The sequence below is a fragment of the Meleagris gallopavo genome, chromosome 24 (assembly GCF_905368555.1).
Source record: "Meleagris gallopavo chromosome 24, MGAL_WU_HG_1.1, whole genome shotgun sequence".
Taxonomy (NCBI): Eukaryota; Metazoa; Chordata; class Aves; order Galliformes; family Phasianidae; genus Meleagris; species Meleagris gallopavo.
In genome coordinates, this window is record NC_139427.1 from 1399826 (window position 1) to 1425506 (window position 25681).

The 25681-nt window shown below is 66.1% G+C and overlaps 3 protein-coding genes across 3 annotated transcripts in view; 1 reads left to right on the plus strand and 2 right to left on the minus strand.

Annotated features, from left to right (window-relative positions):
- The first annotated feature begins 1954 nt into the window (after positions 1-1954).
- Positions 1955-7514, plus strand: PHYHIP (phytanoyl-CoA 2-hydroxylase interacting protein). Its single transcript, XM_085242902.1, has 4 exons — positions 1955-2150; positions 3347-3521; positions 4959-5076; positions 6625-7514. The coding sequence occupies exons 1-4, from the start codon at positions 1986-1988 to the stop codon at positions 7157-7159; spliced, it is 993 nt and encodes a 330-aa protein (XP_085099028.1). The 5' UTR covers positions 1955-1985; the 3' UTR covers positions 7160-7514.
- LOC146542825 (uncharacterized) lies at positions 3515-4881 on the minus strand (the record flags this gene model as incomplete). The annotated part of the gene is made up of 1 exon (XM_085242903.1): positions 3515-4881. A coding segment is annotated over one exon (1359 nt), but the record flags the coding sequence as incomplete, so codon positions are not given.
- Positions 7515-9664: 2150 nt separating the features above from the next.
- BMP1 (bone morphogenetic protein 1) overlaps positions 9665-25681 on the minus strand; it is a 29093-nt gene continuing 13076 nt past the window's right edge. Inside the window, 15 exon segments of the mRNA XM_085242788.1 lie at positions 9665-10004; positions 10928-11178; positions 12440-12653; positions 14419-14474; positions 14477-14545; positions 14638-14763; positions 17825-18005; positions 19219-19379; positions 20568-20693; positions 20772-20967; positions 21680-21825; positions 22565-22681; positions 23305-23407; positions 23851-23966; positions 25371-25495. Coding sequence (XP_085098914.1) covers positions 9870-10004; positions 10928-11178; positions 12440-12653; positions 14419-14474; positions 14477-14545; positions 14638-14763; positions 17825-18005; positions 19219-19379; positions 20568-20693; positions 20772-20967; positions 21680-21825; positions 22565-22681; positions 23305-23407; positions 23851-23966; positions 25371-25495 — 2122 coding nt within the window. The 3' untranslated portion in view covers positions 9665-9869.

Below are 25681 nucleotides of genomic sequence, written 5' to 3' on the forward strand. Positions count from 1 at the left end.
ATAGAGACCCCCACCCCCAATACTCCTCATAGACCCCCACCCCCAAACAGGGACCCTCCCTCGCCCCCAATGCGGACCTCCCGCCCCACCCCTCACGCCCCACCGCTCCCCCCCCCCCACCCCAGCCCCACTCCCCGCTGCCCACCCCCTCAGCCCCCATTTCCCCCATTTCCCCCCCTTCCCTCCACGCCGCCCCTCACCCGGCCCGGGCACTGCCGGCGTGCAGTCACACTGCGCACGCGCACCACGCAGCCCATCTCTCCCAGCGTGACGCCGCTTCCGCCATCTTTGTTACGGCCACGCAGCGCTGCCCGCGAGCCGCCATCTTTGCGGCTGGCGCCGCCCGGGCTACGGCTGAAGGCGGCGGCGCCATCTTTGTGGCGGGCAGCGCCCGGCTGTGGGCGCGGGGCTGAGCCGCGTGGATTCGTCGGCACGGGGCTGCGGCGTGCCGCTCACGTGTGTCCACACACCCACGTGTGGGCGCGACCCCCCCTCCTCGTGGGCGCGCTCCCACTCGTATCCGTGCCCACGATCGCATCTCCTGCACACGAACGGCTTCCAGCCCCTCGCAGCCCCTTTTAGGGTCCCACGCGTGTCACGGTGCCCCTCGTGCCCGCACACCCACGAGCGCCGTCGCAGCCCGGCTGTCACCGCATCTCCGCACCCCACGCGTGTCCGTGCCCCTCCATATCCATACCCCCCCACACACCCCTTCCCCTCTCCCCGCCCATCCCCGCACCCACACGCGTGGGCTCCACGCAGCGCCCTCCGGCCCCGCACCGCCCCGCACGGCGGGGGCCGCTCCCGTCATTGACGCTGCGCGCACCCATTGGCAGCGCCTGTCCCACCTCCCCCCCCCCAAATCTATTCCCCCCCCCCCCTCCTCCCCACGCGGCGTGGATTTATTTATTTTTTTAATTTTTTTTGCCCGTTTTTGTTATTTTTTCCCCCCTCCCTCCAAAGGAGCCGCGTGGGAGCGCCGAGCCGATCGGAGGGAAAGCAGCGGCCGTCCGCTCCCCTGCAGCCCCACCGGGCCCCCCCACCGCCCCCCCACAGGTAAGGGGGAAACGTCGCCTTGTGCCCCGTGGGGAGGGATGGGGGGGGTCCCACGGGGGGTCCCGGAGGGGAATTCCATGTTGGGGGGGTTCAGCTGGGGGGTCCCGTCGGGGGATCCTCGGGGGGAAATGTCACGTCGTGCCCTATTGATGTCGTTGTGTTCAGTGGGGAGGGATGGGGGGGTCCGACACGGGGGTGCGGTGGGGGGGTCCCGTAGGGGCGTTCAATAGGGGGTCCCATAAGGGGGGACCCATAGGGGGTCCCGGCGGGGTTTTCCATAGGAAGCCCAATAGGGGGTCCCCAAAACGGGGTCCCGTGGGGGGGTCCGACGTGGGGGTGCCATGGGGGGGGATGTAGGGACGTTTAATAGGGTGCTGTAGGGGGGGTCCCATGGGGGTTTAATAGGGGGGTTCCGTTGGAAGTCTCATAACGGCTCCGATTGGGGATCCCCAAAAGGGGTCCCACGGGGGGGCCGCAGGGCTGCGAGGGGCAGCGCTCCCCACGCACGGGTGGGTGCGCAGAGCTGCGGGCTGTTTTGGCAGCCACGTGCGTGGGTGAGCTGCGGGGGGGCGGCGGGGGGGCAGCGCGTGCTTCATCCTAACCCAACCCACAGCGACGGCACGGGGGTCCCGGGGGGGGGCACATCCCTGAGTGCCTGGGGGAGGAGGAGGAGGAGGAGGAAGAGGGAAGGGGGGGCGGGGTGGGGGGGCCGACCCCTCCCTCTGGGGAAACTGAGGCACGGCCGGGCGGCTCCGGCTGTTCTGCAACCACCGCCCGGTGTTGAGCAAACCGGCAGCGTCGGGGAGCGGCCGCAACCCCCCCCCCCCCAACCCCCCGGTCCCCGTAACCCCCCCGGGGCCGGGAGCTGCCTCAGACCCCCTCCCCTCGTCCCCCCCCACCCCCCCCATAGGATCTCGCCCCCCCCCGCCATGGAGCTGCTGTCCACCCCGAAGAACATCGAGATCAACAACGTCACCTGCGACTCGTTCCGCATCTCCTGGGCCATGGAGAGGGGCGACCTGGACCGGGTCACGCATTACTTCATCGACCTCAACAAGAAGGAGAACAAGAACTCCAACAAGTTCAAGCACCGGGTGAGAGACCCCCCCCCCCCCCACCCCCCCCCGGCCGTTACATTACAATGGGGTTTTGGGGGGAGGGGCGGCACCTGAAACCCCATTCTTAAAACCCAGCGCCGCGATGCTTTGGGCTCCGATCGCTGCCGCTCATCCCATAAAAGGGGCTTTAATTTTGGGGGGGGTCACCGCCTTCCCTCCCACCCCCACACCCCATCGCTGCGATGCTTTGGGCTCTGATTCCTACCCAACATTGGCACGGCGGGGTGGGGGGGGTCCGGGCTGTGATCCCATCGCCCCACACATCCCACCCCCCTCCTCCCCCCCCATCCTTTACAGCGAGGTTTTTTTGGAGGGGGGGCACCTGACACCCCGTTCCCGAACCCCATCCCTGAGTCCCATTCTCAAATCCCATTGCTGCGATGCTTCGGGCTCCAATTCCCACCCCTCATCCCATAAAAAGGGTCTTTAATTTGGGGGGGGGGTCACCACCATCCAGCCGTCCCACCCCCACAGCCCACTGCCGCGATGCTTTGGGCTCAGATCCCCCCCGGCACTGGGATGTTGGGGCGGTTGGGGGGGGGGGTCCGGGCTGTGATCCCATCGCCCCACACATCCCACCCGCACCCCTCCCCCCCCCCGCCCCCCCGGCACCGATTTAGCAGCGGTTGCCATGGTGACACGGCTGTTTAATGGCGAACATTATTTTTTTTCCCTCCCCCCCCAGTAATCGTTGGGATTTTTGGTGGCGGTGTCGGTTGTTTTTTTTCTCCTTTCCCATATATATATATTCCTCCCCCCCCCCCGACTTCAGCATCCGCCGTTGCCATGGAAACGGCTCTGCACTGCGGTGCTGCGCGGTGCCCTCTGACAGCGCCCGGCTGGGGGGGGGGGTCCCCAAATCCCTGGGGGTCCTCACTGATGGGGGACATCGAGGATAGGTGAAGGGGGGGGGGGGGCACAGTTTTTGGGGTCCCCGGTGCACGTGGAGGGGTCGTCATCGTGCTTTGGGGGTGGGGGGGTGAGACGTGGGGGGGGCACAGCGCCGTGTCCTCGTTGGCATCCGTGGGGGGGGCGGGGGGGTGGGGGTCCTCGTCGGTATGGGGGCTGCAGGTCGGAAAGGGGGGGGGGACAGCAGAGGGCGGCTGGGCCGTGCAGCGCTGCGTCCCCATAGGGAGCGGATACGACCCCCCCGCCCCCCCCAATTGTCCCAGGACGTCCCCACCAAACTGGTGGCCAAAGCCGTGCCGCTGCCCATGACTGTGAGGGGCCACTGGTTCCTGAGCCCCCGCACCGAGTACAGCGTGGCTGTGCAGACCGCAGTGAAACAGAGCGACGGCGAATATCTGGTGTCAGGATGGAGTGAGACTGTGGAGTTCTGCACCGGCGGTCAGCGGGGACGGGGGAGGGGCGGGGGTGAGGATGAGGGTGGGATGAAGATGGAGACGGGAATGAGGATGGGATGGGGATGAAGGAGGAGGAAGGTGGGGATGTGGGAGGGATGATGGTGAAGATGGGGATGGGGATGGGATGAGGATGGGGATGGGATGAGGATGAGGATGGGGTGGGGATGGGGATGGGATGAGGATGGGATGAGGATGGGGATGGGATGAGGATGGGATGAGGATGAGGATGGGGTGGGGATGGGGATGGGATGAGAATGAGGATGGGGTGGGGATGGGGATGGGATGAGGATGAGGATGGGGATGAAGATGATGGGGATGGAGATGGGATAAGAATGAGGATGGGATGAGGATGGGGATGGGGTGGGGATGGGATGAGGATGAGGAAGGAGGAGGAAGGTGGGGATGTGGGTGGGATGATGGTGAAGATGGGGATGGAGATGGGATGAGGATGAGGATGGGATGAGGATGAGGATGGGGATGAAGATGATGGGGATGGAGATGGGATAAGAATGAGGATGGGGATGGGGATGCGATGATGGGGATGGAGATGAAGGAGGGAGTGGGGATGGGATGAAGATGAAGGAGGTGAATGTGAGGAGGAGGATGAGGGTGGGATGAGGATGAAGATGAGAGTGGGGGTGGGATGAAGATGAAGGAGAGAGGTGAGCATGAGGATGAAGATGAGGGTTGGTGATGGGAATGGAGATGGGATGAAGATGAGGATAGGAATGGGATGGGATGGGGATGAAGATGGAGAATGAGGATGTGGGTGAAGATGAGGATGGAGATGAAGATGGGGTGGAGATGGAGATGAAGATGGGACGAAGATCAGGATGGGACAAGGGTGAGGGAGAGAGAGAGAGGAGGATGAAGATGAGGATGGAGATGGGAATGAGATGGGGTGAGGATGGGGACGGGGATGGGGATGATGGGGATGAAGATGATGGGGATGAAGGGGATGGGGATGAAGATGATGGGGATGGGGATGAAGATGATGGGGATACGGATGAAGATGATGGGGATGGGGATGATGGGGATGAAGATGATGGGGATGCGGATGAAGATGATGGGGATGGGGATGATGGGGATGAAGATGATGGGGATGAAGATGATGGGGATGGGGATGAAGATGATGGGGATGAAGGGGATGGGGACGGGGATGAAGATGATGGGGATGAAGATGATGGGGATGAAGAGGATGGGGATGAAGAGGATGGGGATGGGGATGAAGATGATGATGAGGATGGGTGTGGGCGCAGCGCGGCGCTGGCAGAGCGCTGGGGGCGGTGGCAGCTGTTGAGGTGTGGGAGGTGCCGGAGGGATGGGCTCAGCGCCCCCCCCCCCCCCCCCCAAATCCCCCCAACCCCCCCGAGGAAAAATAAGCATTGAAGGCCCGCTAAGAGCGGCGTGCGATGGGCAGATTACGCCAAGGAGCACCTGGCCCAGCTGCAGGAGAAGGCAGAGCTGATCGCCGGCCGCATGCTGCGCTTCTCCGTCTTCTACCGCAACCAACACAAGGAGTATTTCCAGCACGTCAGGTCGGACCCCCCCCAAAACCACCCCACCCCCACTGTGTGCTGTGACCCTCCTCATGGACCCCCCGCACCCCAAAATCCCCCCCAAAACCCCCCGGCCCGCACCCCTGCCCTAACCCTAACCCTAACCCTAACCCCAACCCCCTTAAAGCCCACCGACCCCCAGCAAACGGCCCCTAACCCTGACCCTGTCCCAACCCTTACCCCAACCCTAACCCCAAAGCCCCCTCAGGCCCCCTCAAAGACCCCAAAACTCCTCCAACCCCCCCGGCCCACAGCTCCTAACCCCACCCCTGCCATAACCCCCAACCCCCAGCCCCTTCCCCTGCCCTAACCCTAACCCTAACCCTAACCTAACCCTATTCCCAAAGGCCCCCAACCACCTTCACCTCCCAACCCCTCACCCTGTCCCTGCCCTAACCCCAAATACCTCCAGTGCCCCCCAGCCCCTCACCCTAACCCTATTCCTAAAGACCCCCAACACCCCCCAGCCCTTCACCCTGCCCTAATCTTTACCCCAGAGCCCCCCAGCCCCCCACCCTAACCCTAACCCCCAACCCCCCAACGCCCCCCAGCTCTTCATCCTGCCCCAACCTTAACCCCAAAGCCCCCCAGCCCCTCACCCTGCCCCTGCCCTAGGCCCCAACCCCCCAAACCCCCCAGCCCCTCATCCTAACTCTAACCCCAAAGCCCCCAATGCTCCCCAGCCCCTCACCCTAACAACCCCAAAGCCCCCCAATGCCCCCAACCCCTCACCCTAACAACCCCAAAGCCCCCCAATGCCCCAACCCCTCACCCTAACAACCCCAAAGCCCCCCAATGCCCCCAACCCCTCACCCTAACAACCCCAAAGCCCCCCAATGCCCCCCAACCCCTCACCCCAACAACCCCAAAGCCCCCCAATGCCCCCCAACCCCTCACCCCAACAACCCCAAAGCCCCCCAGTGCCCCCCAACCCCTCACCCTAACCCTAACCCCAAAGCCCCCCAATGCCCCCCAACCCCTCACCCTAACCCTAACCCCAAAGCCCCCCAATGCCCCCCAACCCCTCACCCCAACAACCCCAAAGCCCCCCAATGCCCCCCAACCCCTCACCCTAACCCTAACCCCAAAGCCCCCCAATGCCCCCCAACCCCTCACCCCAACAACCCCAAAGCCCCCCAATGCCCCCCAACCCCTCACCCTAACCCTAACCCCAAAGCCCCCCAATGCCCCCCAACCCCTCACCCTAACAACCCCAAAGCCCCCCAATGCCCCCCAGCCCCTCACCCTAACAACCCTGAAGCCCCCCAAGCCTCCCCAGCCCCATCACCCCAACAACCCCAAAGCCCCCCAATGCCCCCCAACCCCTCACCCCAACAACCCCAAAGCCCCCCGATGCCCCCCAGCCCCTCATCTTATCCATATCCCTGAAGCCCCCCAGGCCCCCCCCAGCCCTTCACCCTGCCCCTACCTTAACCCCAACCCCCCCCAGCCCCTCCCCCTGCCCTCCCCTTATCCCCAAACCTCCCCCCGCCCCCCCCAGCCCGTGACCCCGCCGCCCCCCCTCAGGATGCACTGCGGGAACGTGATGAAGCCGTCCCTGAAGGACAGCAGCGGCAGCCACGGCTCCCCGACCAGCGGGATGCTGCACGGCATCTTCTTCAGCTGCAACACGGAGTTCAACACGGGGCAGCCCCCCCAGGACTCCCCCTACGGCCGCTACCGCTTCCAAATCCCGGCTCAGCGCCTCTTCAACCCCAACACCAACCTCTACTTCGCGGACTTTTACTGCATGTACACGGCGTACCACTACGTGGTGTTGGTGCTGGCGCCCAAGGGATCCAGCGGGGACGCGTTCTGCAGGGAGCGCCTGCCGCAGCTGGACATTGCGTGCAACAAATTCCTGACGTGCAGCGTGGAGGAAGGCGAGTTGGTGTACCGACACGCTCAGGACAGCATCCTGGAGGTGATTTACACCGAACCGGTGGACCTGAGCCTGGGAGCGCTGGGGGAGATCAGCGGCCATCAGCTGATGAGCCTCTCCACCGCCAACGCCAAGAAGGACCCGAGCTGCAAGACGTGCAACATCAGCGTGGGGCGCTGAGAGCCGCGGGGGGGGGGTGGGGGGCGTGGGGGGGGGGCTGTGGACTATGTGGGGGGGGGGGGACACCCCCGAGCGCGCCTCGGAGGTGCCACTGCCCCACGGCCCGAGGGGGCAGAGAGGGAACCTTCGCCTACGGGACGGGTTGAGCAGTGTCGGGCTCGTGGGGGGAACCCCGAGGGGTCGGGACCCCCCCTCTGTGCACCCCCACCTCGTTACCGCATCGCAGGACACCTCCTCCCCCCCCCCGCGCAGCCCAATTCCACGCCATGCATCACGGGACCCCCCCCCCGTGCACCCAATTCCGTGCACTGCATCCCGGCCCCCCCCTCCACGCACCACGACCCCGTTGCTGCACAGTGGGACCCCCCCCCCCCCACGCACCCCAACCCCATGCAACGCACCGTGGGACCCCCCCCCCATACACAACCCCCCCCCCACGTACCCCCCACCCCTTGTGCTGCAATACGGGACCCTCCCCCCACGCACCCCAACCCCGTGCATTGCACCATGGGACCCCCCCCCCCCCCCATTTCGCGGCTCCATTCCTGCATCACAGGACCCCCCCCCCCCCCCCCTCCACGCACCCCGACCCCCTGCATCACTGCACGACGGGACCGCCCCCCCCCCAACTCCCCCCACCGGCACTGCGGGCGGGGGGGGGGGGGAAGATGTGGGGGTCTCTCCGCTCCCCCTCCTCCGCCCCGATCCCCGCAGCACACGGGATGCCCAAAGGGGGGGGGGGTCCCTTCCCACCCCCCCCCCCGCCGCCCCCCCGCATGCCCGCCGGCAGCATGGCCGTGGCCCCGCTCTGTGTCCCGTTGCACGCTGTTACGGTCCGTCCCCTGCGCTGTGCTGGCGGTGTGACAATAAAGTCTGTGCGGTGATGCGGGGCGGTGTTTGTGCCCCCCCCGGCGGGGGCAAGGGGGGGGGGGGGCGGTGGATGCACGGCGTCACATCGGGGACCCAAATAACAGCACCCCCCCCTTCCCCCCCCCATCCAACAGCAGCCGTACAGCAGGGCGCAGCGCTCCGACCCCCAAATGTGGGGGGGGAACGGGAAGTGGGGGGGGGCCGTGCCACCCCCATCTGCTGCCATCTGCTGCCATCATCTGCTGCCATCTGCCCGCACACCGCAGGGCGCTCTGAGCTCCGTGCCGCTGCCTGCACCGCGCTGCTCCCATCTGCTGCCCCTCTGCACCGCCTGCAGCACCGCCTGCATCGCTGCGCGTCGCCTCCGTGCAGCATCACCTCTGCATCCTCCTGCATCCCCTGCGGCGCCGCCTACATCTGCGTGCATCCCCCTGCATCTCCTATACAGCATCGCCTGCGCGTCCCCTGCAGCACTGCCTGCATTACTGTGCATCGCATGTCTGGCATCTCTGTGCATCCCCGTGCACGGCCCCTGCATCCCCGTGCATCCCCTACATAACATCACCCGTGCAGCCCTCTGACATCCCCATGCATCCCCTGCAGCACTGCCTGCATTACTGTGCATCTCCCGTCTGGCATCTCTGTGCATCCCCGTGCACAGCCCCTGCAGCACCGCCTGCATCCCCATGCATCTCCTACATAACATCCCCTATCTGACATCCCCATGCATCCCCTACAGCACCGCCCGCATCCCCGTGCATCCCCTGCAGCGCTGCCTGCATTGCTGTGCATCTTCCATCTGGCATCTCTGTGCATCCCTGTGCGTGACTCCTACATCCCTGCATCCCCATGCATCCCCTACATAACATCACCCGTGCAGCCCTCTGCATCTCCCCACTGACATCCCCTGCAGCACTGCCTGCATTGCTGTGCATCTCCCGTCTGGCATCTCTGTCCATCCCTGTGCACGGCCCCTGCAGCACCGCCTGCGTCCCCGTGCATCCGCTACATAACATCACCCGTGCAGCCCTGTGCATCCCCCATCTGACATCCGCATGCATCCCCTGCAGCATCACCTGCATCCTCATTTATCCCATCATCACCTGCATCGCTGTGCATCCCCCTGCACCCCCCATAGCACCACTGCACCCCTGCGCATCCCCCACGCGTACCACCTGCGTTCCCGCGCACCCCAAAATTCAGCCCCACAGATGGCCCCACCAACGGCCCCACAGATGACCCCACAGTCCCCCACCAACGGCCTCATAGATAAGCCTACAGCCAGCCCTACAGATGACCCCACAGATGGTCCTACCAACAGCCCCATAGATGACCCCCCAGTTCTCCAGTCAGCCCCACAAATGGCCCCACGGTCCCCATAGACGAGCCCACAGCCAGCCCTACAGATGACCCCACAGATGGCCCCACCAGCAGCCCCACAGAAGACCCCACAGATGGTCCCGCAGCCCCCCACCAACGGCCCTACAGACAGACCCCACAGATGACCCCCCACTCCCCCATCGGCCCCATCGACGGTCCCACAGTTCGCCCCACACGCAGCCCCACAGACGACCCGCAGCGGGGGGGGGGGCAGCAGGGGATGCTCCCCAATCAAACAGCCCATCCACGCCCCCCCCCAAATACAAGAGCCTTTATTCTGCGACACGGGACGGGCGGCCCCCCGCCCCCCACACGCCCTCCATCGCAGGGGGGCCCGGTGACCCCATCCCCCCCCGCAGCCCCACGCGCTCCTCCATGCAGTCCTGTGGGGTTGGGGCTCCCTGGCTGCCCCCCCCCCATTCCCGTCCATCTGCCCCCCCTCGGGGGCTGCGGGCTGCCGTCACTTCCTGGCATGCAGCGTGTCCTGGAATTTGGTGCTGGTGTAGCGCAGGTGGAAACCCTTCTTGTTGATGGTGTCATCAGAGTGGAAGTGCAGCAGCACCGCATCTCCGGCTGAGTACAGCGGCTCGGGGGGCTGCGGGGGGGTGGGGGGATGCACTCAGTGCAGGGCATTGCTGCCCCCCACTGCTGCGCCCTGCACGGATTGCAGCCTGGGAGCTGCATTGCCACGCATGGGGGCTGCATCCCTCCGTCAGCCCCCACATCCCATCCTGGGATCGCCCTGCTGCATGCACCACAGCCGTGGCCATGCACGGGGGCTGCATCCTTCTTTCAGATCCCAAACCCACCCCGAGGGCTGCGTGCATCGTGGCCATCACCACGCACAGCGGCCGCAGCCGTTTTCCAGCCCCCACGTCCCAGCCTGGGCTGTTTCTGCTGCAATGCACCGCAGTCATCACCATGCATGGGGGCTGCAACCTCTCTTCAGACCCCAAATCCCAACCTGGGATCGCTCTGCTGCATGCAGCACGTGCATGGATGCACGCAGGAGACACCCTTCCTTCAGACCCCACATCCCAAGGACTGCATGCACCACAGGTATTGCATGCATGGGGGCTGCGACCTCCCTTTGGGGCCCAAATCCCAGCCAAGAGCTGCACGCACCGTGAGCACTGCCATGCACGGGTGCTGCATCCCTCCTTCAGCCCCCAAATCCCAACCTGGATCACCCTGCTGCATGCAGCATGCGCATGGATGCACAAAGGGGCTGCATCCCTCCTTCAGCCCCAAATCCCAACCTGGATCACCCTGCTGCACGCAGCATGCGCATGGATGCACACAGGGGCTGCATCCCTCCTTCAGCCCCAAATCCCAACCTGGATCACCCTGCTGCATGCAGCATGCGCATGGATGCACACAGGGGCTGCATCCCTCCTTCAGCCCCACATCCCTCCTTCCAAAGCCCAAATCCCAACCTGGATCACCCTGCTGCACGCAGCACGCGCATGGATGCACACAGGGGCTGCATCCTTCCCCCACCCCCCGTTTCAGGCTCACCCCGGAGCCGCAGAAGCGGCCGAGGCGCGGCGCGGTGTCGTCGGCTCCGTCGAAGAGCTCCAGGAAATCGTAGCCGCAATCCGCCTCCTCCTCCACCTCGAAGCTCTGGAAGATCAGCTCCACCCCGTAGCCCGGCTCGGCCGCCAGCACCCAGCGGCAGTCGCTGCCCCCCGGATACGGGGCGTCCCCGAACTGCGCGTGCGAAAAGAGCTCCTGCGTGCGCACCAGGGCGCGGAGGTGGGCGCCGCACACTGCGGGGACAGCGCTGTCAGCGGGGGGGGTCACAGAGTAATGGGCGATGGGGGGCAGGGGGGTGACGGGGGGGTCACAGAGTGATGGGCGATGGGGGGCAGGGGGGTGACGGGGGGGTCACAGAGCGATGGGCGATGGGGGGTAGGGGGGTAATGGGGGGTCACAGAGTGATGGGAGATGGGGGGCAGGGAGGTGACGGGGGGGTCACAGAGTGATGGGCGATGGGGGCAGGGGGGTGATGGGGGCAATGGGGTGATGGGTGATGGGGGGCAGGGGGGTGACGGGGGGGTCACAGAGTGATGGGCGATGGGGGGTAGGGGGGTAATGGGGGGTCACAGAGTGATGGGAGATGGGGGGCAGGGAGGTGACGGGGGGGTCACAGAGTGATGGGCGATGGGGAGCAGGGGGGTGATGGGGGCAGTGGGGTGACGGGTGATGGGGGGCAATGGGGGGGGCCACAGAGTGATGGGTGATGGGGGGCAATGGGGGGCAATGGGGTGATGGGTGGTCACAGAATGATGGGGGGCAATGGGGTGATGAGGGGGTCACAGAGTGATAGGAGATGGGGGGCAGTGGGGTGATGGGGGCAATGGGCGATGGGGGGCCAGTGGGGTGATGGGGGGGTCACAGAGTGATGGGGGGCAATGGGCGGCAATGGGGGGATGGGGGGCAATGGGGTGAAACAATGGGGCAATGGGGTGATGGTTGATAGGGGGGCAACGGGGGGGTCACAGAGCGATGGGGGGATTGGGGGGGCAACGGGGTGACAACGGGGCAACGGGCGATGGGGGGGCAGCGATGGGGGGAGGGGGTCGCGGGGTGTTGGGGTGATGTTGGGGTGATGATGGGGTGACGAGGGGTGACGAGGGGGTGATGATGGGGTGACGATGGGGTGATGATGGGGTGATGTTGGGGTGATGTTGGGGTGATGAGGGGGTGACGAGGGGGTGACGATGGGGTGATGTTGGGGTGATGATGGGGTGACGATGGGGTGACGAGGGGGTGATGATGGGGTGACGATGGGGTGATGATGGGGTGATGTTGGGGTGATGATGGGGTGACGAGGGGGTGACGAGGGGGTGACGATGGGGTGATGTTGGGGTGATGTTGGGGTGATGATGGGGTGATGTTGGGGTGATGATGGGGTGATGTTGGGATGATGATGGGGTGATGTTGGGGTGATTTTGGGGTCATGATGGGGTGACGGGGTGACGAGGCGAGGCGGTGCCCCCAGACCCCACGCGCCCCCCAGCCCCGCACCCGAGGAGTGCGCGGCCTCGAAGCCCTTCTTCTGCACGGAGCCGTCGGACACGAAGCGCACGAACATGGAGCTGCCGGAGCTCAGCACGGCCGGCGGCGCCGCGGAGCCGCAGAAGCGGCCGATGAGCGGAGCTGCGGCGTCCGGCCCGTCGTGCACCGCAACGTGGTCGTAACTGCAGTCCGTGTGAGCCTCCACGTCCAGCTCCGAGAACGTCTGCGGGACAGCGGGGCGGGGGGGGGGGGGGGGGGAGGGGGGGGGTGGGATATGGGGGGACGTGGAGGGTATGGGATGGGATGGGGGGTGTGGGATGAGATGGGGGGGGTGTGGGACATGGGGGGGCATGGGGGGTATGGGATGGGATGGGGGGGGTAGGGGGTATGGGATGGGATGGGGGGGGGATATGGGGGGACGTGGAGGGTATGGGATGGGATGGGGGGGTGTGGGATGGGACGGGGGGGTGTGGGACATGGGGGAATGGGGGGTGTGGGATGGGACGGGGGGGTGTGGGATGGGATGGGGGGGGTGTGGGACATGGGAGGATGTGGGGGTATGGGATGGGGGGGTGTGGGATGGGATGGGGGGGGTGTGGGACATGGGAGGACGTGGGGGTATGGGATGGGATGGGGGGTGGGGGGACGTGGGATGGGATGTGGGGGGTGTGGGATGGGATGGGGGGGTGGGATATGGGGGGATATGGGGGTATCGGATGGGATGGGGGGACGTGGGATGGGATGGGGGGTGGGATTGGATGGGGGAGGGACATGGTGGGACGTGGGGGGTATGGGATGGGATGGAGGGATGTGGGATGGGATGTGGGGGGGTGTGGGATGGGATGGGGGGGGATGGGACAGGAGGGGTGTGGGACATGGGGGGGCATGGGGGGTATGGGATGGGATGGGGGGACGTGGGATGGGATGTGGGGGTGTGGGATACGGGATGGGGGGGGATGGGGGTGTGTGGGACATGGGGGGACATGAGGAGTATGGGATGGGATGGGGGGATGTGGGATGGGATTGGGGGGGGTGTGGGATGAGATGGGGGGGGATGGGATGTGGGGGGACATGAGGAGTATGGGATGGGATGGGGGGTATGGGGGGATGGGTGGGGGGGGTTGGGGGGGTGTGGGACATGGGGGGTATGGGATGGGGTGTGGGAGACATGGGATGGGACAGGGGATGGGACACGTGGGAACACATGAGAAAATGGGATGGGATTTGTGAGGTTATGGGATGGGACACACGTGGGGACATGCGGTGCCATGGATGTGACACGTCTGGTGCCATGCAGTGTTGTGCAGTGCTGTGTGGTGCCATGTAATGCCACGTAGTGCCATGCAGTGCCATGTAATGCCACGCAGTGCCATGTAATGCCATATAATGCCATGCAGTGCCACGCAGTGCCATGTAATGCCATGTAGTGACATGTAATGCCACGCAGTGCCATGCAGAGCCACGCAGTGCCATGCAGAGCCATGTAATGCCATGCAGTCATTTCATGCCATGCACTGCCATGTAATGCTACGCAGTGCCACACAGTGCCACGCAATGCCATGTAAAGCCATGTAGAGCCACGGAGTGCCATGTAGAGCCATGTAGAGCCATGTAAAGCCACGCAGTGCCATGTAAAGCCATGTAAAGCCATGTAGAGCCATGTAAAGCCACACAGTGCCATGTAAAGCCATGTAAAGCCACGCAGTGCCACACAGTGCCATGTAAAGCCATGTAAAGCCATGTAAAGCCATGTAGAGCCATGTAGAGCCATGTAGAGCCATGTAGAGCCACGCAGTGCCATGTAAAGCCACGCAGTGCCATGTAAAGCCACGTAAAGCCACGCAGTGCCACACAGTGCCATGTAAAGCCATGTAGAGCCATGTAGAGCCATGTAGAGCCATGTAGAGCCATGTAAAGCCATGTAAAGCCATGTAAAGCCACGCAGTGCCACCCGGTGCCAGCAGTGCCGCCCGCCCCCCGCTCGGTACCAGGTGGACGCGGTGTCCCGGCGCCGTGGCGATGCTCCACTCGCACTCCTTCCTGCTCGGTAGCGGCTCGGCCAGTTGGGGCTGCGGATGGCGCCCAGCGCCGCCGTCACTTTGTGCTCGCAGCCGGCTGGGGGGGGGGCACAGCGCGCTCAGCACCGCGGCACCGCCGTTGGAGGCGGGGGGGGGGTTAGGGTCGGGGGGGGGGGGGTTGTGACGCACCCTCCTTGCAGTCGTGCATGTTGTCGTGCAGCACGAAGCCGCTGCGGCAGCGGCACTCGTAGCTGCCCCACGAGTTGACGCAGTCGTGCTGGCAGCCGCCGTTGTTCGCCGAACATTCGTCCTTATCTGCGGAGAGAGCGCGGCGGGGTGGCGCGGGGGGGGGGGACCCCGAGGGCTGCCCCCCCCCCCCCCATCTCTTCCTCCAAAGACCCCCCCCTCCCACCCCCCCCTCCCGACCCCCTCGGATGCGTGGGCACAGAAAGACACGGAGCCACAAGCAGAGGTGCGAGGAGCTGCGGGACGCGGCCGTCCCTCTTTTACTCATGGATTGGAAATGTCACAGACACGATAAAAACGGGGGGCACCTTGGGGGGGGGGCACCTTGGGGGGGGGGCGGCACCTTGGGGGGGGGGTGGCACCTTGGGGGGGGGGGCACCTTGGGGGGGGTGGCACCTTGGGGGGGGTGGCACCTTGGGGGGGGGGGCGGCACCTTGGGGGGGGGCACGAGGCGACGGGGCGAGGTGTAAAATGCCCCCCCCCCCGATCCCCCTCCACTCCTCCCCCCCCCCCCCAAAAAAAAAACCAAAAAAAAAACCACCACGGGGAATGATAAAAAATAAGGGCGACCACCAGTTCTGTTCAAGCACGTGGGGGGGGCCGGGCCGGGGGGGGCCGCGGCGTTCCTGAGAAATTCGGAGGGGCCCCCCCGGCTCACGAGGGGCCGCGCAGCCGCTTCTGCGGGCGGGACTTCGGGGCGGGCGGGCGGGATTTCGGGGGCTGCAGCTGCTGCTTCTTCTCTGCAATGAGAGAGAAGGGGGGGGGATGCGGGGGGGTCCGGTAGGTTGGGGGGGGGGGGGGGGGAGGTGGGGGTCCCTCCGTGCACCGGGCGCTGCGGGGGGGGGGGGGGCCCTGGGGGGGGGGGGTCGCTTACCTCCGTGCCATCTGCGGCACCGCCGGGGTTGGGGGGCGGGGGGGGGGACCCCGAGGTCGCCGGATGCAGAGCAGTGTGGGATCCCCCCCCATGGGAACCCCCCCCCCCATGGGAACCCCCCCCCCATGGGAACCCCCCCCCCATGGGATCCCCCCCCATCATGGGATCCTCCCCCCCAAATGGGATCCCCCCCTATTTCCCCCCCCCACTACTTGGCTGTCAGCCCCGCTGTGGCACCACCGCGTCTCCCTGGGGGTTTGGGGGGCTTTGGGGGGGGGGGGGGGGCTCCCCAGGACCCCACGCTTACCTCCGTGCCAACGGTGTCACCTCCGGTTTGGGGTCGGGGTGGGTGGGGGACCCCTCCTCATCCGTAAGGTGCGGGCGGCACCCCGAGCTTCCCAGGGACCCCCACCCCCGGACCCCCAACCCCCCAACACTGCCACCCCCCTCCCCCCTCAGGCCCCCCCCCCGTCTTTGCAGCCCCGAACCCCATCACAGCTCTTCTGTGGGGTGGGGAAACGGCTGCGGGGTCGGGATGTGCTGGGGGGCTGCAGCAAAGGGCTCCTATGGTGTCTGACCCCAAATCGGGTGGGACCCCACAGATCCCCATAGCACCCATAGCGTCCGACCCCAAACTGGGGGGACCCAAAGGACACCATAGAGCCTCCAACACAGCGGTGGGGGGGTGACCCCATGGGACCCCACCCCAAATTTGGGGGGTGGTCCTACGGGTACCCTGTGGTGTCTGACCCCAAACTGGGGGGTGACCCTACGGATACCCCATAGTGTCCGACCCCAATCTGGGGCTGACCCCATGGTGCCCCATCCCAAACTGGGGGGTGGCCCTATGGTGTCCGACCCCAAACTGGGGGTTGATCCCACCGCTACCCCACGGCGCCCGACCCCAAACCAAGGGGTGACCCCATGGCCACCTTACGGCGCCCGACCCCAAAGCGGGGGATAACAGCGGGGTTCCCCACGGTGTCCCAACCCCCCCAACACCCCAGGAGGGTCGCATTCCCAGCCCCACAGCTCCCGGTGGGTCGGGGACCCCCCCGTTGTGTTTCGGGGCCCCCCGTTGCGTTTCGGGGCCCCCCTTACTCACTCACCCTGCAGCCCCGCGTCCCTCTGCCGCTCCCAGCGCTTCCCCTTCTGCAGGGCGCTGCGTCCCACTGCCTCTCCGTGGGGGGTGGGGGGACGGGGGTTGCACCCAAAACACAGCAACAACCCCAAACCCGCAGCCCCCGCTGGGGGTGGGGGGGGGCCCGGAACGCGGCACGGGGCTCAACCCAAAAGGAGGGGACCCCAAACCCCAAAAAACCCCAAACCTGCGGCGTGCTGCTGCGTTGCTGCCTCTGCTCCGCATCCCCCGACCCCCACGTTGCCCCCCCCCCCCCCCATGGTGTGGGGCGACCCTACATCCCTATGGGGCGACTCCAGGGGAGGGGGATGGGACAGACAGTGGGGGGGAGGGGGAGGGAGCACAGAAGGTGCAGCAGCAGCCATGCAGCACAGAGGAGAAGTGCAGCACCCAGCAGCAACGCAGCGCTCAGCAGCAACACTGCAGCCTGCGGCAGTGCAGCAGCCGTTAGCAGCAGTGCAGCACCAGCAGTGCAGCACTCAGCTGCAATGCAGCACTACCACCAGCAGCGCAACGCTCAGCAGCAATGCAGCAGAAGCAGCAATGCAGTTCTCAGTGGCATCAGCTGTGCGGCATGGCATCCACATAAAACTGAGCACCAGTGCAGCAAGGCAGTGCTCAGCAGTAGTGCAGCACCTGGCAGCAGTGCATCACCCAGCAGCAATGCAGCACTCAGTGGCAGCACAGCACCCAGGAGTAACGCATCACCCAGCAGCAATGGAGTCCCCTTAGCAGTGCAGCAACACAGCAGCAATGCAGCAGCGACACAGCAGTGGCAGCAACGCAAAACCCACCCACCCCAGATGCAGGCAGCCCCAGTGCAGCAGCAGCAGCAGATGCGTTGCTGCAGGGGTGTAAGGATGCGTTGCTGTGGGGATGCAGGGGCGCAGTGCTGCAGGGATGTGGGGATGCAGTGCTGCAGGGCTGTGTGGTTGTAGGGATGCAATGCTGCAGGGCTGTGTGGATGCAGGGAGGCAACACTGCAGGGATGTGGGGGCGTGAGGATGCAGCGCTGCAGGACGCAATGCTGCAGGGCCGCAGCGTGGTTGTGGGGATGCAACGTTGCGGTGCTGCAGGGATGTGCGGTTGCAGGGCTGCAGGGCTGAGTGCCGTACCTGAGAAGAAATGCGCCTTGAAGCCCTTTTTGGACACGGTGTTGTCGGATTTGAACTCGATGCGCATGTTGTTGTATTGCGACGTGATGACGGCCGGCCGCGTTGCACCGCAGAACTTCCCGTGCAGCTTCGAGTCTGCGGTCAGCCCGCTGCGCACCTCCACAAAGTCGTACTTACACACCTGGGGGGCACAGGGGGGGCGTCAGGGTGGCGTGGGGGGCAAGGGGGGGGACGGGGGGGGACGTGGGGAGGTGATGGGGTGAGATGGAGGAGTGACAGGGTGACGGGGGGATGATGTGGGGTGACATGGGGGGGTGATGTGGGGTGACATGGGGAGTGATGTGGGGTGACATATGGGGGTGATGTGGGGTGACACGGGGGGTGATGTGGGGTGACATGGGGGGGTGATGTGGGGTGACATGGGGGGGTGACGTGGAGGGGACACACAGGGAGGTGATGGGGGGTGATGTGGGGTGACACGGGGGGTGATGTGGGGTGACATGGGGGGGTGATGTGGGGGGGACACACAGGGAGGTGATGGGGGGTGATGGGGTGACATGGGGGGGTGACACGTGGGGTGATGGGGTGACAGGGGGGGTGACACGTGGGGTGATGGGGTAGACGGGGTGACACGGGGGTGACACATGGGAGGTGATGGGGGGTTGACACGGGGGGGTGACGTGGGGTGACGTGTGGGGCGGGGTGATGGGGTGACAGGGGGGTGACATGGGGGGGTGATGGGGTGACACAGGGTGAAACGCGGAGTGACGCATGGGTAGACGGGGTGAGATGGGGGGCAAAAGTGCGACATAGGGGGGTGACATAGGGGGTGACGCGTGGGGGGACGCATATGGGGACACACACACGGGAGGTGATAGGATAGATGGGGGTGACATGGAGGGGTGACGTGGGGGGGTGACAGGGGGAGATGAGCCAGGAGGTGACCCAGGGACGACACTGGGGGGTGACACGGGGGGGACGACACGGGGGGGGACGACACTGGGGGGACGACACTGGGGGGGGACACTGGGGGGGTGACACGGGGGACACTGGGTGACACTGGGGGGTGACACTGGGGGGGTGACACTGGGGGGTGACACTGGGGGGGTGACACGGGGGGGTGACACGGGGGGTGACACGGGGGGTGACACTGGGGGGGGAACACGGGGGGGACACTGGGGGGGTGACACTGGGGGGGGTGACACTGGGGGGTGACACGGGGGGGGTGACACGGGGGGTGGACACGGGGGTGACCGGGGGGGTGACACGGGGGGGTGACACGGGGGGGTGACACGGGGGGGGTGACACGGGGGGGTGACACGGGGGGTGACACGGGGGGGTGACACGGGGGGGTGACACGGGGGGGTGACACGGGGGGGTGGCCCGCGGCTCACGTCGTTGCCTTCGGTCTCGAAGAAGTCGAAGCGCAGGGAGATGCGGTACTGAGTGGGGGCAACGAGCTGCCAGACGCAGTTCTTGTTGGGGGGGTAATCGTGCGGCCAGCCGGGGCTGGAGATCGAGCCGTTCAGCTTCGTCAGGAAACCCCCGCAGGCGGCTGGGGGGACAGCGAGGTGTCGGGGGGGAGGGGGGCAGATCGGGGTCGGATGTGGGTCAGGTTGGGGTCTGCGTTGGGTCGGGTTGGGGGATAAGGTCAGGGTTAGGGGTCAGGGCCAGGTGGGGGTCATGGTCAGGATGGGGCGTTGGGGTCAGGGTCGCGGTTAGGGGACAGGATCAGGGTCGGGGTCAGGGTTTCATGGTTGGGGTCTGGTTGCATGGTTAGATTTGGGGTCAGGGTGAGGGTTAAGGGTTGAGCGACAGGGTGCCACGGGGCGACAGGGGGTGATATGGGGGGCTGTGGGGTGGTGGGGCGGTGTGGGGTGCCATGGGGTGCCATAGGGAGGCAGGGGGGTGACATGGGGGGGCAGGGGGGTGATGGGGGTGCTACGGGGTGACGTGGGGGTGGCTGTGGGTGTCAAAGAGGTGCCAGGGGGTAACACAGGATGCCATGGGGTGCTGGGGGACACCAAGGGATGCCATGGGGTGGGGGGGGGGGCATTGGGGGGTGGTGGGTGATGAGGGGCGGCGTGGGGTGGCAGGGGGTGTCGAAAGGTGACATGGGGTGATGTGGGGTGACACAGGGGGGTGTCACAGGGTGGGATGGCCATGGGGTGGCTATGGGGCGGCTGAGGCAGATATAGGGCAGCCATGGGGCAGCCATGGGGTGAGCATGGGGCGGCTATGGGGCGAGCGTGGGGCGGCTATGGGTGAGCGTGGGGTGGCTATGGGGCGAGCGTGGGGCGGCTATGGGGCGGCCATGGGGTGGCTATGGGGTGAGCGTGGGCAGCTATGGGCGAGCGTGGGGCAGCTATGGGGCGAGCGTGGGGCAGCTATGGGGCGAGCGTGGGGGAGCATGGGGCGGCCGTTGGGCGGCCGTGGGGTGAGCATGGGGTGGCCGTGGGGCGGCTATGGGGTGAGCATGGGGCGGCCGTTGGGCGGCCGTGGGGTGAGCATGGGGTGGCTGTGGGGCGGCTATGGGGTGAGCATGGGGCGGCCGTTGGGCGGCCGTGGGTGAGCATGGGGTGGCCGTGGGGCGGCTATGGGGTGAGCATGGGGCGGCCGTTGGGCGGCCGTGGGGTGAGCATGGGGTGGCCGTGGGGCGGCTATGGGGTGAGCATGGGGCGGCCGTTGGGCGGCCGTGGGGTGAGCATGGGGTGGCCGTGGGCGGCTATGGGGCAGCCCTCACCCTCGCAGCGCCGTTTGTCGGCCGCCAGCTCGTAGCCGGGCTCACAGCCGCACTTGTAGCTGCCCAGCGTGTTGATGCAGCGCTGCTCGCAGCCGCCGTTGTTGGGCCGGTTGCATTCATCCACCTCTGCTGGGGAAACCGCGCAGCTCAGCGCCGCCCCGCAGCCCCGCGCCGCCCCCCGCCGCCCCGCGCGACGACCCCCACCCTTGAAGAAGCTGACGGCGAATCCCGCCTTGTTGATGGAGCCGTCGGATACGAACTTCAGCCACAGGAGGTTGGAGGTGCTTTTGATGTCGTCGGGTTTCTCGTAGCCGCAGAAGCGGCCGATCAGGGCGCCCGACTCCGAGCCGCCGTCGCGAACCTCGAGGTAATCGTAGGCGCAGCTGTCGTGGCGTTCGATCTGCGGGGGGGGCGCTGTTAGCGCTGCTCCTATAGGGGCGCTGTTCCCTTCTGCTCCCGTAGGGGGCGCTGTTAGTGCCGCTCCCGTAGGGGGCGCTGTTCCCTCTGCTCCCGTAGGGGGCGCTGTAACCCTTCTGCTCCCGTAGGGGGCGCTGTTAGTGCCGCTCCCGTAGGGGGCGCTGTTCCCCTCTGCTCCCGTAGGGGCGCTGTTCCCTTCTGCTCCCGTAGAGGCGCTGTTAGTACTGCTCCCGTAGGGGCGCTGTAACCCTTCTGCTCCCGTAGGGGCGCTGTACCCTTCTGCTCCTATAGGAGGCGCTGTTCCCGTGTGCTCCCATAGGGGCGCCGTTCCGTGTACTCCTATAGGGGGCGCCGTTCCCCTCTGCTCCCGTAGGGGGCGCTGTCGCTGCCTGCCCCCATTGGTCCCCACGGGCGGAGCGCCGCTTTGTGCGGGCGGGGGGGGAGGGCTGAGCGACCAGACTGCCGCCCCACAGAACCCACATCGGCACCCCACAGTAGCCCTATAGCAGCCCCATAGAACCCCACTGCCGCCCCATAGAGCCCCACCGCTGCCCCATAGCGACCCCATAAAAACCTCATAAGCATCGCGTAGAATCCCATCACCACCCCATTGCTGCCCCATAGCCATTGCATAGAGCCCCACCGCCACCCCACAGCCGCCCCATCTCCGCCCCACAGCCGCCCCACAGGCGCACCTCGAAGGCCTGGAAGCTGAGCCCCACATGGAAGCCGTCAGGCACGGCGATCCGCCACACGCACACCTTGCTGGGCCGGTAATCGTCGGGGTAATTGGGGGACTGGATGTGGCCGCTGTCCTTCTGCACGTCCCCACCGCAGATGGCTGCAGGCACCCGGAGCTGCTCAGCCCCACCGCCGCCCCATAACCGCCCCACAACTGCCCCATAACTGCTCCATAACTGCCCCACAGCCACCCCATAGCTGCCCCGTAGCCCTCCTATAACTGCCTCGCAGTCACCCCATAACTGTCCCATAACTGCCCCATAACTGCTCCACAGCCGCCCCATAACTGCCCCATAACTGCCCCACAGCCGCCCCACAGCCACCCCATAGCTGCCCCATAGCCCTCCTATAACTGCCCCGCAGCCAGCCCATAACTGTCCCATAACTGCCCCATAACTGCCCCACAGCGGCCCCATAACTGTCCCATAACTGCCCCATAGCCCTCCTATAACTGCCCCACAGCCACCCCATAACTGTTCCATAGCCCTCTTATAACTGCCTCGAGCCACCCCATAACTGCCCCACAACTGCCCCATAACTGCCCCACTGCCGCCCCACAGCCACCCAAGCTGCCCCATAGCCCTCCTATAACTGCCCCATAACTGCTCCATAACTGCCCCACTGCCGCCCCACAGCCACCCCATAGCTGCCCCACAGCCCATCTATAACTGCCCCACTGCCGCCCCATAGCCACCCCATAGCCGCTCCCTAACCGCCCCACATACCTTCACACACAGCAAAGAACCGCTTTCCCACCCCACTCCCACCCCATAACCGCCCCATAACCGCCCCATCCCACCCCATAACCACCCCATAACCCCCATCCCTGCCCCACAAACCTTCGTACACAGCGAAGAACCCCTTTCCCACCCAGTTGCTGCTGCTGCGGAATTCGACCCACAGGCGGCTGTCGCTGGACACGATGGGCTCCGGGAGTTTGTTCCCACAGAACCGGCCTGCGGGAGGATGGGGCCGCGCTATGGGGTGGCGCTGTGGGGCAGCCATGGAGCGGCGCTGTGGGGTGGCGCTGTGGGGCAGCCATGGGGTGGCGCTATGGGGCAGCCATGGGGTGGCGCTGTGGGGCAGCCATGGAGCGGCGCTGTGGGGTGGCGCTGTGGGGCGGCGCCATGGGGCGGCCATGGGGTGGTGCCATGGGGTGGCACTATGGGGCAGCCATGGGGTGGTGCCATGGGGCCGGCCCCATGGGGCAGCCATGGGGTGGTGCCATGGGGTGGCCATGGGGTGGCGCCATGGGGTGCAGCCATGGGGTGGCGCCATGGGGCAGCCATGGGGCGGCGCCATGGGGCAGCACTATGAGGTGGTGCTATGGGGCAGCACTATGGGGCACAGCATGCAGGGTGGGAGTGGGATTGGGGTGGGCACTGGGACGTGGGGTTGGTGGGCATTGGGATGTGAACTCCCATGGTTATACGGGGTCCCATTGGAATTTCGGGTCACATTGTTATACGGGGTCCCAACATTATATGGGGTCTCGTTGTTATTTGGGGTCCCGTTGTTATTTGGGGTCCCGCTGTTATTTGGGGTCCCATCGGGGTTTGGGGCCCCGCTGCCCCCTGACCTCTGAGCGCCGCCTTCCTCCAGAATCCGTCCCGCACCTCCACGTAGTCGTACCAACACAGCCGGCTGCGGTACAGATCCAGCACCGTGAAGTTCAGCATGATCTGCAGAGCGGGGGGCAGCTGTGGGGATCTGTGGGGCGGGGATCTGTGGGCGGGGTTTTGGGGTGGGGGTTTTGGGGTGGGGTTTGGGGGGTTTAGGGTGGGAGATTTGGGGTGGGGGTTTCGGATTGAGAGTTTCGGGGGGTGGGTTTGGGTGGGGTTTTGGAGAGGGGTTTCGGTTGGGTTCGGGGGGTTTGGGTGGGTTTTTTGGGGGGGGTTTGGGGGGGTTTGGGGGTTTCGGGGGGGTTTGGGGTGGGTTTGGGGGGGGGTTTTGGGGTAGGGTTTTGGGGGGGGCTTTGGGGGGGGGTTTGGGGGGGGGGGTTTTGGGGTGGGGGGTTTTGGGGTGGGGGGTTTTGGGGTGGGGAGGTTTGGGGGGATTTCGGGTTGGGAGTTTCGGGGGTGGGGTTTAGGGTGGGGGGTTTTGGGGGGGGGTTTTGGGGGGGCACCTTCTCGCCGGGGGTGACGGAGATGCGCCAGACGCAGTGCGCGTGGGCCGGGTAGCCGTTGGGGAACTGCGGCGACGAGAAGTTCCCATGGCTGTCCTGAAGGGTTTCCCCGCACGCTGCCGGGGGGCCGAGTGAGAGCCGCGCCGCCCCACAGCGCGCAGCCCCGGACCCCGCGGCCCAACAACCGCACAACCCGCAGCCCCACAACCCGCAGCCCCACAACCTCACAACCCGCAGCCCCATAATCCACAGCCCCACACCGCACAACCCGCAGCCCCACAACCGCACAACCCGCAGCCCCACAACCCCACACCCCGCAGCCCCACAACCCGCAGCCAAGCCCCACAACCCGCAGCCCCACAACCTCACAACCCACAGCCTACAGCTCCACAACCCGCAGCCCCACCCCACAACCCCACAACCCGCAGCCCCACAATCCGCAGCCTCACAACCCGCAGCCCCACAACCCACAGCCCCACAACCCGCAGCCCCACAACCCGCAGCCCCACAACCCGCAGCCCCACAACCGCACAACCCGCAGCCCCACAACCCCGCAGCCCCACAACCCGCAGCCCCACAACCCGCAGCCCCCACAACCACCACAACCCCAGCCCACCCACAACCGCAGCCCCACAACCCGCAGCCCACAACCCGCAGCCCCACAGCCCGCAGCCCCACAACCCGCAGCCCCACAACCGCAGCCCCACAACCCGCAGCCACCCCACAGACCCCACACAACCCGCAGCCCCACAACCCCACAACCCGCCCAGCCCCACAACCCGCAGCCCACAGCCCCACAACACCCGCAGCCCCACAACCCCACAACCCGCAGCCCCACAACCCCACATCCCGCAGCCCCACAACCCCACAACCCGCAGCCTGCAGCTCCACAACCTGCAGCCCCACAACCCGCAGCCCCGCAGCCTCACAACCCGCTGCCCCACAACTCACAACCCCACAACCCCGCAGCCCCACAACCCCACAACCTCACAACTTGCAGCCCCGCAACCCCACAGCCCCGCAGCCCCACAACTTGCAGCCCCACAACCCCGCAGCCCCACATGGCGCCCAGGTTGGGGGCAGGAGGGTTTTTCCCCCCGCAGCCCCCACATGAAGCCCCACTGCAGGAGGTGCAGCAACGCTGCAGTGAGTGCAGCTCTGGTGGGATGCGCTGCGCCCCATAGATGCGCCCCATTCGATGATGCTCCCCATGGATACACCCCACAGATTCACCCCACTGACTCACCCCACAGATGCTCCCTATAAACACGCCCCATGGATTCACCCCATAGATCCACCCCACAGATTCAGTCCATACATTCACCCCACAGATGCTCCCTATAAACACACCCCATGGATTCACCCCATAGATCCGCCCCACAGGTTCAGTCCATACATTCACCCCACAGATGCTCCCTATCAATACACCCCACGGATTCAGCCCCACCCCCACCCCGCGGCTCCCTGCCCCACACGGGAGCCCCACACATCCCCCCTCGGCCCCACAGCGCCGCGCTCACCGGGGCAGCGGTACAACTTCCTCGCCTGGGCGATGTCCCCTTTGCTGAGCCGCGTGCGCTGCCCTATGGAGGGCCGGACCCCATTGACGTCGTATTTGGGCAGGATGGTGTCCAGGAAGATCCCCCTGTGGGGCCACGGCGGCTCAGTGGGGCACGGGTCAGCACCGCCCCCTAAATGGGGCGCTATGGGGCAGAGCGGGGTGCTGAGGGGCGCTATGGGGCGCTGTGGGCACTATGAGGCACTATGGGGCAGAGAAGGGCACTATGGGGCGCTATGAGGCAGAGCATTGTGCTATGGGGTGCTATGGGGC